Raw genomic sequence first — 14,169 nt, forward strand, 5'->3', positions numbered from 1 at the left:
AAGACTTCAATTGATTTGAAAAGAATATATATATGTATATAGAAATATTGATCTAACACAATACGAGTTCTTGGAGATAATTGCAGCAAAAAGCTATGAATATTATCAATATTCGTTTTCTATACAGTGATATTTTATTATATTTCATGAGTTTTAACGCAATTGTATACATGAATATACTCAAACAATATTTTTTATTACAACATATATTATAACAAATATTTAATACATAGTGAACATAAAGAAAATGTATATTTGAAAATTGATCTTATAAGTACAATTTGTTCTATTGTGTAAAGAGTAGTGCATCGACATAAAACACATATTAGCATATCATAATATGCATAGTAATATTTCAATAAATTAGTAATAAAATATATAGAACAAATGCTTATAAAAGTGTACAGTAGAGCATATTATTTTCTTTTTTATCATAGTTTAAAACCATGTTGCATACAGAAATACGAAAAGCTCTTTAATTGCTAACTATTTTTAACAAATTTTTTTTAGTAACGTCAGAATTATGATTTATATATATATATATACAATTCATGAATAATCAGTGAAATAAAAATTGCTTTCTGTGAACATTAATATTTGAATCCAATGTTACACAATACTTAATATATAAAAGATATTGATTATAGTAGCAATTACATGTTAGGAATTATTCAAATTTATTTTCTCAAAATATGTTATAACTCAAAACATAATTATTTATAAAATACTATTTAATCCTTAAAATAAAGTCTAAACAAAGTAAAATGATCTTTTACAAATATATCTAATATATAAAATAGACATTCATGCATATTTCTGTGTAAAAATCATCTAAAGCATAATTTGTGTAATTTTGAAGAAGTATTCATATGTAAAAATAAAATAATACAAAAAAGATTATCTCATTTTGAGAAAACAAAAATTTTCTAATGTGCACAAGGCACTTGAGGTTTATTTTACATATCATATTAATTTATAGTGATTTAATTAATTATTATTACATCAATATCAGCAATCATGGCATATCAATATATGACAATTAAATATAAGAATTACTTCTTTTCTTTATATTTTTAAAGAATAGAGATTTGTTTGTTTAATTTCTTCTATTGACGACTAATCCTTATATTTATAATAATAATTTAATTTCTGTACAAATTTACTTATAAATATAAATATGTGCAGTCAGTGTTGTGTACACTACTATCTTTCTACGAATATAAAGGCCATAGCCAAGTAAGATTATTGAAATTGTCTGCAACGAGTAGTTGTTGAATGTAGTATCCTTACTAAAAGAAAATATTTACCTGACAAGTTTTTAGTTTTGGGTATGCCCTTTATAATTTCAATTAAACATATATATATATATAACATGCGTATGCAATTGAACTTATATCAGGTATACTGTACATTGCCTTCAAAGAAGTAAATTATAGACCAATACTATCCTCAACATGAGACTAGATTTATGTGCAATTTATACTTGTTATGACATTTCACGTAATACCACTTGTAATTGCTTCGGTATCTGCCACATTTGCAGCCGTTTGTCTTTACTACCGGCTATAATCTATAATAAATTTATTCTATCATCATATCTTATATTCTATCTATTTATATGTCAAATTATTAATATTATTTGTAAACTTTGTCAATACCTTATTGTCGACAACTTCCATACTTAGTAACATATTTCCTGGTCCAGGTATACTACAAGCTAGTTTATGATCCTATAAAAAGAAATAATTTAACAATTTATAGAGAAAATATTTGAAGTATTTAAATAGTTGAAACAATTATTATTACCTGAATATTAAAAACATAAATGTTTCCATCATAACAGCCAGCAAATAAAAGCTTATGATAGAGTCGCATACAAACGATACCTACACCTGCATCATATCGTGCTCTTTGTTCTCCATTCTATAAAAAAAATATATAATATAATAATTGGACACTTGTAATAGTGTATTATATTGTGTACAATTACAAATTCTATATACTAACGGTGAAATCAAAAACAAGTATCGAGGTACTACTTGTACCGCAATAAATCAAATTGTTATTTTGCATTAAACTATAGACTGTATGATTTTTTTCTCCACAAATTGTCCGAAGAAACAATCCATTCTGTGCGTCGCGTATTGTTATTGGTTGATTACGCGATGCTACAATGAGAACTTTTCGTGGACCTTCATTTGTTGCTTTCAAAGCTAGTACTGATTTATCAGAAAATTGTATGCTATCACCTTTTATAGCACCAAACTATAATACCAAAAAATATATCAATGTTATAAACTAAACTGAAATTAAATTACATTCCAAAACTAACAAACCTTTATATGAAAACGAGAAACATGTCCTGATTTAGTACCAATAAAAATTATACCCCAAGCTTGATCCATACACTGAACAGGACTTCCAACATTTGCAATATTATTAAGTTGCGTGCCAGTCTAAAGTAAAACAAACAATAAGATATAATATAACAACTGAAAAATGATTGATCTTTTTTTACTGTATTTACCTTAACATTGTAACAACGTAAGGTTCCATCCAAAGATCCTGTATATACCCAATTATTTGTATAATCAAGCTTACTTATTTCGTGGATGTACATACACGTAACTGCTGATCTATGACCTTTATAAATATTCAATATTTCATTAGATTTTTGACTGTATCTATATATTGAACCATCTTCGCTGGCTGCCAGAAATGTATCACCAAATACCTCAAACAAATAATATTATTGTATTATTAATTCACACACAAATTGTTGTTATATTATTATTATTATTATTATTATTATTATTATTATATAATTTGTATGCGTTTACCTTAATATCTAATATAGGCCCTTTATGAGCTATATATTGTGTTCTCAATGGCTGTTCAGTTTTTGTTATTTCGTCTAATAATGGTATTTCCTCATCATTATGTAAATCTACTATACAATGACGACTATCTTTTTTTCTTTCTTCTACAATTGTAATATCGAGTTGTTCATTTTGATCTTCAATTTTCATCTTGACAATTGAAGGAACAGCTTTTATTGATGTTGCTGATGTGCCTTTGTTATTAGATTCCAAGGATAAATGTTTATCATCAAGTAATGGATTTACTTTAGGATAACATTTGAATTCTTTTTTATGATCCAAAACATTGCATGTTTTTATTACTTCATTTTGACATAAAATCGTCGAAGTTTCTTCTTGCACATTGCTAGATATATTTGTTATTTTTCTTATATCTTTAGACTTATTTGTTTCTATAATCGAAGAATTAGTTTTAGATGATGTAGCAAAATGTGCTAAATTTATCGTATCTTCTATTGCAGCAGATTTGTAAGTAGGTATATGAGATTTAAATTTATCTCTAATGTCTTGATAAATATTTGATTTAAATATATCAACTAATCTTACTTTGCAATTCATCATTTCTGATTCGTTATGTATTTTTCTTTTAACTGCAATGTTTTTTATTTTAGGTGTTAATAATTGATAATCAACATCAGGTGAAAACCGTTCGATTACATTCTCTTTCAATATGAACGTCTGATATTTCATGGATGATTCATCTTCTACAGGTTTGGTATATTTTATATCCTTACTACTTTCTAACTTGTGAAACTTACGATTACGTTTTATATTCAAAAATGTATTCTCAAGTTCTTGATGTATTGAAGATATTCTTGAATCTGTTCCTTCATTTGAATTAGTATCATCATGTTTTAAATGCTTTATATTATCCTCGCTAGACTTTGAACTCTTATGTATTGAAGCATTTTTATTACTGACTTTACATTTGAATGTTTTATTATCTTGAATATTACTAATTTGAGGTATATTTGAAGTAATTTCATCTGTTTCGTATATGACTTTTGGTATCTTCATTTCTTTATCTTCTGTTTTTTGTTTAATAGTTTCTTCTGTTTTACTATTATATTTAAGTTTTTCAAATGTTAAGTTATTAACAGTGGTATTCTGATTTACTAAACAATCTTCTTTCTCATCATCAGCAGTAGCAACAGCAGCAGCAGCAACAGCAGCAGCAACAGCAGATCCTTTGAAACTCTTTTCTATAACTTCTATAGAATTGTTTCTGCTTTCAGGTATTACAATTTTTTGCAATGTATGATTACTCTGATCCTTATTGAATAATTTTTCTTTTGTAACATTTAATTGATTAGCATCTGTAAGAAGAGGTATATTAAAATGACTAGTAGTGAAGGTTTCATCGATCAAAGAAGTTTTCTGTTGACTAATATCACCATCAATTGACATATTTTTTATATCCAAATTCCCGTCTTGATTATTACAAGGAGAAACTGTACTAGATTGTACTTCAATGTCTTTAATTGCATTCTTTTCTTCTTCTGTTTTACTTATTTCTATTTGTCTTTGTTGAATTACATTCTCATCTGTAATATTCGATGAATGTTTAATAGAATTGTTCTTTTGATCATAACTTAATGAAGAGCAAGTAGGTTCCTTTTCATTGGAATTCTGTAAAGATTTTGCCAAGTATTTGGTACCTTCATTTTGCCTTATTTTATTTGACGATGTGTTTAAATTTTCATTCACTTTTTCTTCATTGTTTTCCTCATATAAGTCTTTTACTCTATCCTCTGCAACGGCATTTATTACCTCTATTGCATGTTCCCAAATCTTTTCGGATTGAAATGAATTTTCGCAGTTATCAATAGCTGTTGAATTTTCTTTCATGTCATCCAATGAATAAAGTAGATCTCGTTTTTGTTGCAGTTTTTTAATATACAATGCATTCAAAGGAATGTCTTCTTCTTCGGGTGTTAAATAATTGACACTTTTCAAGAACTTATGTAGTTCTTTCTTTTTCTTTTTACGTGCATTTGCTTTTAATTTTCGATGTTCTGCCATTTCTCGTTTATATGTTTCCTCTAAAAGAGCAAGACCAATGTTATGTTTCTTCTCTTCCATATTTTCAGATAATTGTGCAAAAGATCCCCAAGTACTATCATCAGAATATATTAAGGATGCTTGCGTTGAATTATTATTTTTAGGTTCTACTTGCTGATTTTCTTTATATGATTTTGTCATACTAATCATCGGTGATGTACTATTTCTACCACTACTCGAGGTTTCTCTTATAGAATTACATGTATCCAGACTTTCAGTCGATTCATCAACTTGATTTTCAGATAGTACTTTATCATTTTCATCTTTAGATATTAACGGTAACGACGATTGCGAACTTCCACTGCATTCTGATAATAATCTATCTTTAGAATTATCAGATGAAATGTTTCTTGTGCAATTGATATTTTCTTCTGTTCTTCTTAAAGATTTGTCTTCTTTATTCTCATTAATATTAGTAATTATTGGCTCTTCTATTTCATCTTGAATCATTTTAGACACAGAGCTTAGCTCTGTATTTTCCATTGTATGCGATGTTAAAGTAGATGACGTCTGAAGTTTTATTAATGTTTTGTCTCTATTCGTTTCTATCCCTAAATTGTTAGTAGTTAATGCAAACTTATTTAATACTAAAGAATCGTTTTCTAACATTTGATATAAAGTCATTTTTTCTGTCATTAATTTATGAATTTCCACATCTATCTCTATCATTCTAGCCATTATTTCTTCTTTTATATTTTTGTTTGTAACATGTAAAGTATTATTACTCGTTTGAGCTTGCTTTTGTGTATCTACTATGTCATCTACCTCATCAATTTTATTTGTCTCAACATAGTATTGTATTGTATCTGTTATCGGTCTATTTGTTTCTTTCATTCTTTCTGATTGAACGACAGGATTATATACTTTTTTACTATCTATTAATTCTTTAATTAAACTAGTATGACTAGATGGAATCAAAGTTTCATCCTGTATTGTTTTTCCTTTATTCAAAACAGTTTGAGATGATGATAATAATACATTTACATCTTGTGAAGATTTATCTTGCTCCAAATTGACAATTGCATTATCAATATTTTCTTTCTGAGATATCTGATCATCACTTATCAAATGATCTGTGTTCTGATTGTCATGTTCTGTTAAATTAGATTTTTTCAATTTCATAGCTTCTTTGACAGAATCCATAATTGCAGTAATATTTGTTGTTTCTTTTAAAGAAGCTTTTGTTGGAAATGTTAACTTTTTTGGTGTATCGTGTATGGACGATTTCCGAAGTCTTTCCGTAGACAAAAGTGAATTATAATTCAAATTAGTAAAAATATCATTATTTAAGTATGAATTATTGTCATTTGTGTTTCCTTTTCTACCCGAGTTAATATTAATAACAAAATCTCCAATATTATCCTGGTTTGGCATATCAGCCAAGTTATTATTTCCAATTGTGTTGCTATTAATTAGCGAAGCTAAAGATGATTCAGTGTCAGTATTAATTATATTATTCAAAGTTTCATTTGATATATTACTGAATGAAGAAGAATCTATTGTATTATTTATATCTGATGTAGGTAGAAAATCTAAAATGTCTTTTTCACCTGATGGTTGTTTTTCTTTAACTAAAGAATCTTTTACAATATCAATATCTGGCTTTTCCATTACTGCATTATCTTCACATTCATATAATTCGAGAAATATTTCATCTCGCTCATTGTCAGTATTTTTTTCAACATTTATTGTTGGCATAGATTCGTTATTTTCCACCGAGTATTCAGAGTGTTGAAAACTATTTGTATTTATCTCATTATTTTTAGAATTTTCAGCATATTTATTATCTGCATATCTTTTACTTGTAGTACTTACTGCACTATCGTTTATCCTGAAATCTTTTCTATCAGATGATTCTCCTGTCTCCTCTTTATTCAATTGTTGAACTGTCTTTAAAGAATCTTTGAGACTACTTTCAAAAGAAATATTATTATATGAAGTATCTTCATAACTTATATTATGCAGATGAAATTTATCATTAGAAGATGATTGCAATTCTTTTGCAATGTGTTCTTCATCTTTTATAGCAATATCTTTTCTAGGAATAACTGTATTTTGTGTCTCTAAATGCAATATGTTTTGATAGCTATTGGATTCAACAAATCCCTTAAATGGACTACTAGTACTTTCAGGTGAATTTAATTTACTTTTTATTGAATTGCTATTAATTTCTTCATCAATGTTTGAAGTAGAATTTATTATATTCTTTCCAATATTAAGATTGTTTTGATTTTCTAATAAATTTTCATTAATCTGACTCACTATTACAGTGTCTCCTTCTAGAATTCTACCTTGTTTACTTTGAGGAATTACATTTATATTAGTAATACTTGTGTTATTATTTGATACTTTCATATCCTTGTATGATTCACCTTGTTCAAGAGATTTATTCAATTGAAAATCAACAGAAGATTCTATACATTTGGACACTTTTTCTAAATTTGTTATATTTTCATGAAATGTTGGTAAATCCCAAGGTTCTATGTTTTCTTGGGCCTGCTTCTTACTTTCATTTTTTGGCAAATTAATCTCTTCGGTATTTATAAAAGGACATATTTTTGATTCCACAGATATTTCGTTGGAAGAAGATATGGCTCTTCTTTCGTCAGTGTTTTTACTTTGGATGTTATTTGTTATTTCTGATGTTTCTATATATTTTTCCTTATCCGTTGATTTAGCATTATTAAAATCATTATTAATGGTCTCATTATTTTCACTTGTCGACGGTATAATACAATTAACAGAAATTTCCTCATTTTTAATAGAAACTTTCTCTATTGGACATTCTGCATTTGTTGCTGCTAATAATAAATGATCAGTAATAAATTGTACATTTTCGTGTTTACCACTGGTAACATCCACCTCCTCATTATTTTCAACTTCATTTTTGAAAGATTTCAAAACATCAGAAGTATTATTTATTTTGTCATCATTAACACTTGATATTTCTTTCGTTTCTTTTATTTTCTTCTTTACATCAGTTTTCTTTTTATTCTTCTCTAGTTTTTCCTTTTTCAATTTTAATTCCCTACTTCCTTCTGATTTAATATTTTTAAATTTATTACAATCTCTTGATATCTTATTCGTTTGTGTAATAGAATTTGTATCTTTCAAATTTGCATTAGAAGACATAGTTTTTGGTGAAACGTCAATATCTGGTTTCTGTGTTTCCTCTATTATTGACTTTGAGAAGCTATCATTAAACGTGTCATTATTTATTGCATGTTTATTACTTGTTACTGCTTTTTCCTCATTTATTTTTTCCTCATTGTTCATATTTCGTTGTAATTTACGTGCTTTGTATGCCTTTATATCTATCTTTTTAGATGTTACTTTATTATCTATTAACTTTTCTCTATTTGATTCTTGAACTGTAGGCTCAACTGTAGGCTCAACTGTAGGCTGAACTGTAGGAATGCTAGGACTGTAGGATAATGCTTCTTTTTCTGCATGAAACATTTGTTCCTTACCACTACTTTGTTCCTTTACAATGGATGATAATGTATTAGTTAAATTCTTCGTTGTATTATCATTATTATGAAGAACAGTGTGCTGCTCTGTTTCTGAAACATTTGTTAATGTATTATTATTTGGACACTCCAAATCTTCTTCATTTCTTTTTGATGTATTTTCATCTTTATGGCATTTCTTTAAAATGATTTTTTGTTTGTCTTCATTATTCAACGCAGGTGTTTTATTTTGTTCATGACATTTCGCATTGGAGACTATTTTAGCCGTATTTTTCATAAATTCCGTTTCTTCTACAGATTTTGATGTTTCTGCCATTAATTGTAATTGCGGTTTTAATTGTATTATTGTTGGGACCAGTGTTATTTTATTACTCTCTTTTATTGTACATTTGTCTGCATTTTCCAACATTATTTTTTTATTATCCACGCTTTTATCCACGCTTTTATCAACGCTTTTATCCACGGTTTTTACTGTTTCCTGCTTTTTAGAACACGTATTATTTATATTATGTATATTAGATTCGAAATCTTCTTCTATGGCAACATCGAATTCTTCTTTAACGTTAGTTTCTTTCTTAATTTCCATTTCTGTAAGTAAGTTAGGTGTACAAGGTTGATTGTTATCAGAATTAGAACTACTTTCAGATATTTTCTTTTTTCTTTTTTTTCTCTCTTCCTCATATTTGAATTTTGTCTCTTTCCTTCTTTTATCCTTCTTATGATATTTTCTTTTTCTATCTTCCGCATTCCATTTACGATGAATTTCAGCTGTTACTTCATCTCTTATTGTTTCATTCAATGATTTATTTTTAGCTATCTTTTCTTTTTCTTTAATTACCTTAAGAAGTTTGGCAACATCCGATGGTGTTCTATCTTCGCTACTTGTACTATTAGTATCGTTAGTCTCACTTGAACTTGAACTTGAACTTGAACTTGAACTGCTCGCATTATAATCATTTTCTACATTATCCTTTTTCGATACTTTCTTGCTAAATGCACTTTTCCGATTGGAAAAACTTGTATTTGTTTTAAATGAGCGCGGAGATGAATAATTTTTACAATAGGAACTTCTACTATTATATTTTTTATTAGTTACATTTGTATTATCGCTATATCTACTTGTGTGTGTTTTGGAAAAATTACATGCTGAAGAACTTTTCATCTTTTTCCCATGTTTAGCCTCCCATTCTTCCTTCGTAAGATTTCTAAAGGCATCTGGTTCATCTCTTTCTCTTCTAGTCCACCATCTATTATATCTTTTAGACTTAGATATATATGCATTTCCTGAATTACATTCATGTTGTTTGCTAGAATCCAAAATCTTTGCTTTGGAAGTAAATGATGTAGGATTTATTGATGTAAGTTGATCTGTGGGTATTGAGCTTTTTCCTATTTCATCGCATGTTTTATTTGTTCCTTTCATTGTAGACTTTGATTTTTCTTCCAAATTTATTGATTTTGATTCGCCTGCTGCTGATGCTTTTCTAGTAACAGTTCCAAGTATATGACCTACATCAGGCAGAACGCGCAACGGATGTATTTTTCTTTTCTCAATGTCTTTTCGTGTAATATCTTTCTCTGCTACGTGTATATTATTGATGTAATGATCAATTTCTAGATCATTATTTTCCAATGGTGTCTTTGAAAACATTTCATTAGAGTTTAATATTGTATTATTATTGGTTTTAGATGAAGAACTTGTAATTGAAGAAGCTATATTATCATCATTGCTCTTAATATTTGACTCTGCAATGATAGAAGATGAAACTATATTATCTTCGTCTTTTATTTCTTCTAAATGAATATTTTCTGAAATAATATTATTGTTTAGTATTTCTTCTTCATTAGAAGATACATGTGAATGATTATTTTGACATTTATCATTAGTATAATGAAGAACATTTTCATTTGATTCTAGAGGCATGACATCAAGTTGTAATACTTCACTTAAATGATGAATAAAGTCTGTAGGTAAATTAGTAATATCAACGATAGCCGCTGGATCTAGCATTGCATTTAATTGATCCATGAATTCTTGTCTATCATAACTTTTTATTTTTTCATCTTCAGTATTTCGCATCTCTAATGACAATAATGATTTTTTTTCTTTAACAAGATGTTCCATGGCAATATTAAACTTTCGAAGACTAGAATTATTGATCATGTTACGAATATCATTTTTACTCATTTTCAAAAAACGATTGATAATTCTATTTTTCCATGAAGATTCAGCCACAGGAGGAGATTCTACTTTCTTTCTTCTTTTTATAAAATCTTGAGCTCTTTGCATGATCAAATTATCAGAAGTTACAGAAATTCGAGACTCTGAATAAGACCTTTGTGATTCGTCAATAAGATTATTTATTGTATCAATGTCTTTTACTTCTATATTATGTTTCCAAGTTTTATCTTGATTACTTCTAATCATTTCATTAGCAGCACATTCCTCAAGCTTCTGATTAGAATATTCTTTTGCATATATTTGATCGGAATCATTTGGTGGAAATATACAAGAACTATATCGTTCTCTCTCGCCATCTTCAATGCTCTGATGCTGTTTTCCTTGCTTATTTATTTTCTTTAATTTGGGATTTAAATGAAACATTACTTTTGGTCGAGTCTCTTTATCTGCAAAAGTACTTTCTTCAACATTATCATTTTCATTTAATGTTTGTTTTTCATGTTCAAAGTTAGATGATCCGTGAGATTCGGTTATTCTGAAATTCGATTCTTGTTCCTTTTCCTTATTAATATTTTCATGTATTTGTGTAAAAGATGGCAATACATCATTAATATCTTCTTGTTGTTTTACAGATGTATCAATATTTACTTTATCATCTGTTATATTAGCTTGTTTTGCAAACTGTATTGCTGCCTCTTGTATCTCTTGAAATTCATCCTTCATTTGATTATCTGAATTGGAAATTGGAGCAGAATTTGGTGCCTTGTTATAAAGCAATGCTTGATGTTCAGCTTTGCTTATCGTTGCAGATGATGTTACTGTATCATGAAGTGTCATTTGTTGTATAGATGCTGTATGAGTTAATATTGGGGAGAAGTTTATTGAAGCAGTTGATAAAAGACTCGAAGATGTGGGACTTGAAGTGGGATGATGATGATGTGCACTTGTTTGCAAAGGACTTTCAGGCAAAAGATATTGTTGTTGATCGAATACAGACGATAATGGTAATGTGCCTTTTGGATTATTAAAATTTGGTGGTGGTTGTTGAGGATTAAAATTAGGTACATTCATTATTTGCTCTTTATGTGGATTATAATTTAATGCAGTAGATGACTCCCATGGATTAAAAACTGGCATTGTTTGTAGAATATCTTCTTGACTTGAAGAAATGTTAACAGGTACCAAAGGTACACTACTATGATCTACGCATGAAGTGATACTTTGCGAATTATCCTTATTATGTATTACATTTGCCATTGTAGGAAATTGCGATCGAGATCTGTTTATATCAAACGAAGATAATACATTATATTGTGAATCTTGATTTAAAGGCATTATATTTCTATGCAAATGCTGATTAAATCTTGTTGATTCATTCTGTGATCTATTATACGCGTATCTATGATTTCTATGTGACCATCTTGATTTAATCAGTTTTCTACGAAATGAGTGTGTTTGATATTTTGATGATGCTTTCCAATGAGATTCCTGCATATCATCAGAATTTGGATATTCTGATTGACACTGTAATGATGTATTCACAGATTTTGCTGCATTTAATTCATGATCATATATTTGAGTATTATCAGTTTGTGACATATTTATTTTTCCTGTATTTCCTTGCAAAGAATTCGTCGTTAATTCTGTATTAGATACTTCGGAAATATTTGACAAAGTAATAGACGTACAATGTGGAGAATTGGTGTCTTTATCTTTAATGGTATCATTATCTTTTAGCGATTTACTTTCTGTTACAATGTTATCATTAATAATCGTGACAGATTCATCGCTTAGAATGTTTTTTTCAATATCTGTCGCGTTTTGTTCAAATCTGTCTTTAATATTATTTCTTACTTCCTTGACATTGTCATGTATAAAATTAAATGCACTTCTAGCTTCATTAATGTCATTATTTTTATCAGACTTTACATTGTCCGAGTCAATCTTATCTAAATCTTTAAAATTATTACAAGAAAGATTAAGTTCAGGCTGTTCGTCTCCTAACTTAAGTGTATTTTTGTCTTTTATGTTAGACGATGGTACAATAGACGACGACAGATCATCTCCCCAAAGATTAGTAATATCTTCTTTGGTAATGATAGATAATTTTTCTTTTAATCTAACTGCAGTCTCAGTGATTTTCTTTTGACGTTCTTCCTCAGATCCAAGTAAAGGAATTGCTTGTAAACATTGTTTACGTTTAATATTTTTTGATTGATCCTCTCCATCGTGTAAGTTTTGCATAAACGTTGTTTTAGTACTTCCTCCATGTTTATTATGTTCTGAGGAATATGGCACGGTGGATGATCTATTAGAATTAGGAAAACGTACATTTTCTCTATGATTCCATCCTCTGTTATGGTGACGAAAATGGGATGCACCACGAAATATGGGACGTTGAAATTTAACATTGTTCCAAGAGACAAAACGTAAGTCGTGCTTCGATCTTCCTGACCAATTGTCCAGTGTTGGTAATCTATTATGAAGTAAACGGGGATGATTAAAACGAGGGTGAGATGAACAGGTCCCACGATAAGCACCAATTGGGCCATTTGGATGAATATTCCGTGGTTCAATGACCTTTTCTCGAAAACTAGATCCGCTCATTACACTTTACAGTACAACACTTTCTTATCCTTTGTATATTTATTGTACTTTTTATAATTTTGTATATAAAATCAATAATGTACAGATGAATGAAATAATTTATATTATTCATTTACTTAACGAAGTTTGTATCACAGTACTGAATGTGAATCTTCATAAAAACACTTAACTTGCTTTCATATAACATCGTGATACTGTTGTATCAATTATTTAATAATTTAATTTTTCAATCATAAACAATTTTTAAAACATAACCTGAAATATATATTTCATATAATTATACAAAGATATAAAATGCACAAATTTAACATAAACTGACAAATGTCAATTTCAATTAGAATATTAAATATTTATATTTAATGGAACAAATTACGAAATGCAATGAAGATAATAGTATTTTTCTTATTAACCATACAATGATATCAAAACAGTTTGGTTGACTACCTCTGTTAACACATTCGCCATGTTCTCAGTTGAACGTGTCAATCGCTATTAATTATTAATTGAAATTGTTCTTTCTTCGATCATTATTTTGATGTCGTTAATAATATTTCGATATATTTCATATCAGGATTAAAAATTTCTTCTATTTATCAGATCAAAACGAGAGTCGTTTTCGTTATATATTAGACAATGTAGTCTAATAGATATGCATATTGGAATTTAATAAATGATGAGATATTTTTTTATTTTGATCAAAGCTACAATAACTATTATTCTCTCTTCTCTATTTATAATATATAATTAATATTTGTAAATAGAAATAAAATAATCACAATATCCAAAATCCAACACTGTTTTTAAAAAGTATGTAAATTATACATATTTGATGTAGTTGCAACTTTAATGCCTGGTCACATGAGATGAAAACATAGTCAAAGCATTAACTATAAATGTTAGAGACTTTCCAAACAGTCAATAAAATCGTGCCTTCATTGTAAACCAGCCTTTACTTTTGATTAATGACATT

At 28.1% G+C, this 14,169-nt stretch overlaps 1 protein-coding gene across 1 annotated transcript; it reads right to left on the reverse strand.

Moving 5' to 3' along the window:
- Positions 1-109: 109 nt before the first annotated feature.
- Positions 110-14,068, reverse strand: LOC107070600 (uncharacterized). Its single transcript, XM_089172924.1, has 8 exons — positions 13,644-14,068; positions 2,841-13,454; positions 2,528-2,734; positions 2,337-2,456; positions 2,008-2,265; positions 1,807-1,923; positions 1,659-1,730; positions 110-1,570 (listed from the first exon to the last, which is right to left on the reverse strand). The coding sequence occupies exons 2-8, from the start codon at positions 13,197-13,199 to the stop codon at positions 1,487-1,489; spliced, it is 11,217 nt and encodes a 3,738-aa protein (XP_089029050.1). The 5' UTR covers positions 13,200-13,454; positions 13,644-14,068; the 3' UTR covers positions 110-1,486.
- Positions 14,069-14,169: the final 101 nt, after the last annotated feature.

This window comes from Polistes dominula, unplaced genomic scaffold (genome assembly GCF_049000335.1).
Source record: "Polistes dominula isolate Pdom_NZ unplaced genomic scaffold, Pdom_raw_medaka contig_22, whole genome shotgun sequence".
NCBI classification, from domain to species: domain Eukaryota; kingdom Metazoa; phylum Arthropoda; class Insecta; order Hymenoptera; family Vespidae; genus Polistes; species Polistes dominula.

Coding starts and splice junctions, on each gene's coding strand:
- LOC107070600 (XM_089172924.1), bottom strand. CDS start 13,199: ATGAGCGGATCTAGTTTTCGAGAAAAGGTCATTGAACCACGGAATATT. Junction 2,735..2,840: donor GGCCTATATTAGATATTAAG/GTAAACGCATAC, acceptor TATTTGTTTGAG/GTATTTGGTGATACATTTCT. Junction 1,731..1,806: donor TTTATGTTTTTAATATTCAG/GTAATAATAATT, acceptor TTCTTTTTATAG/GATCATAAACTAGCTTGTAG.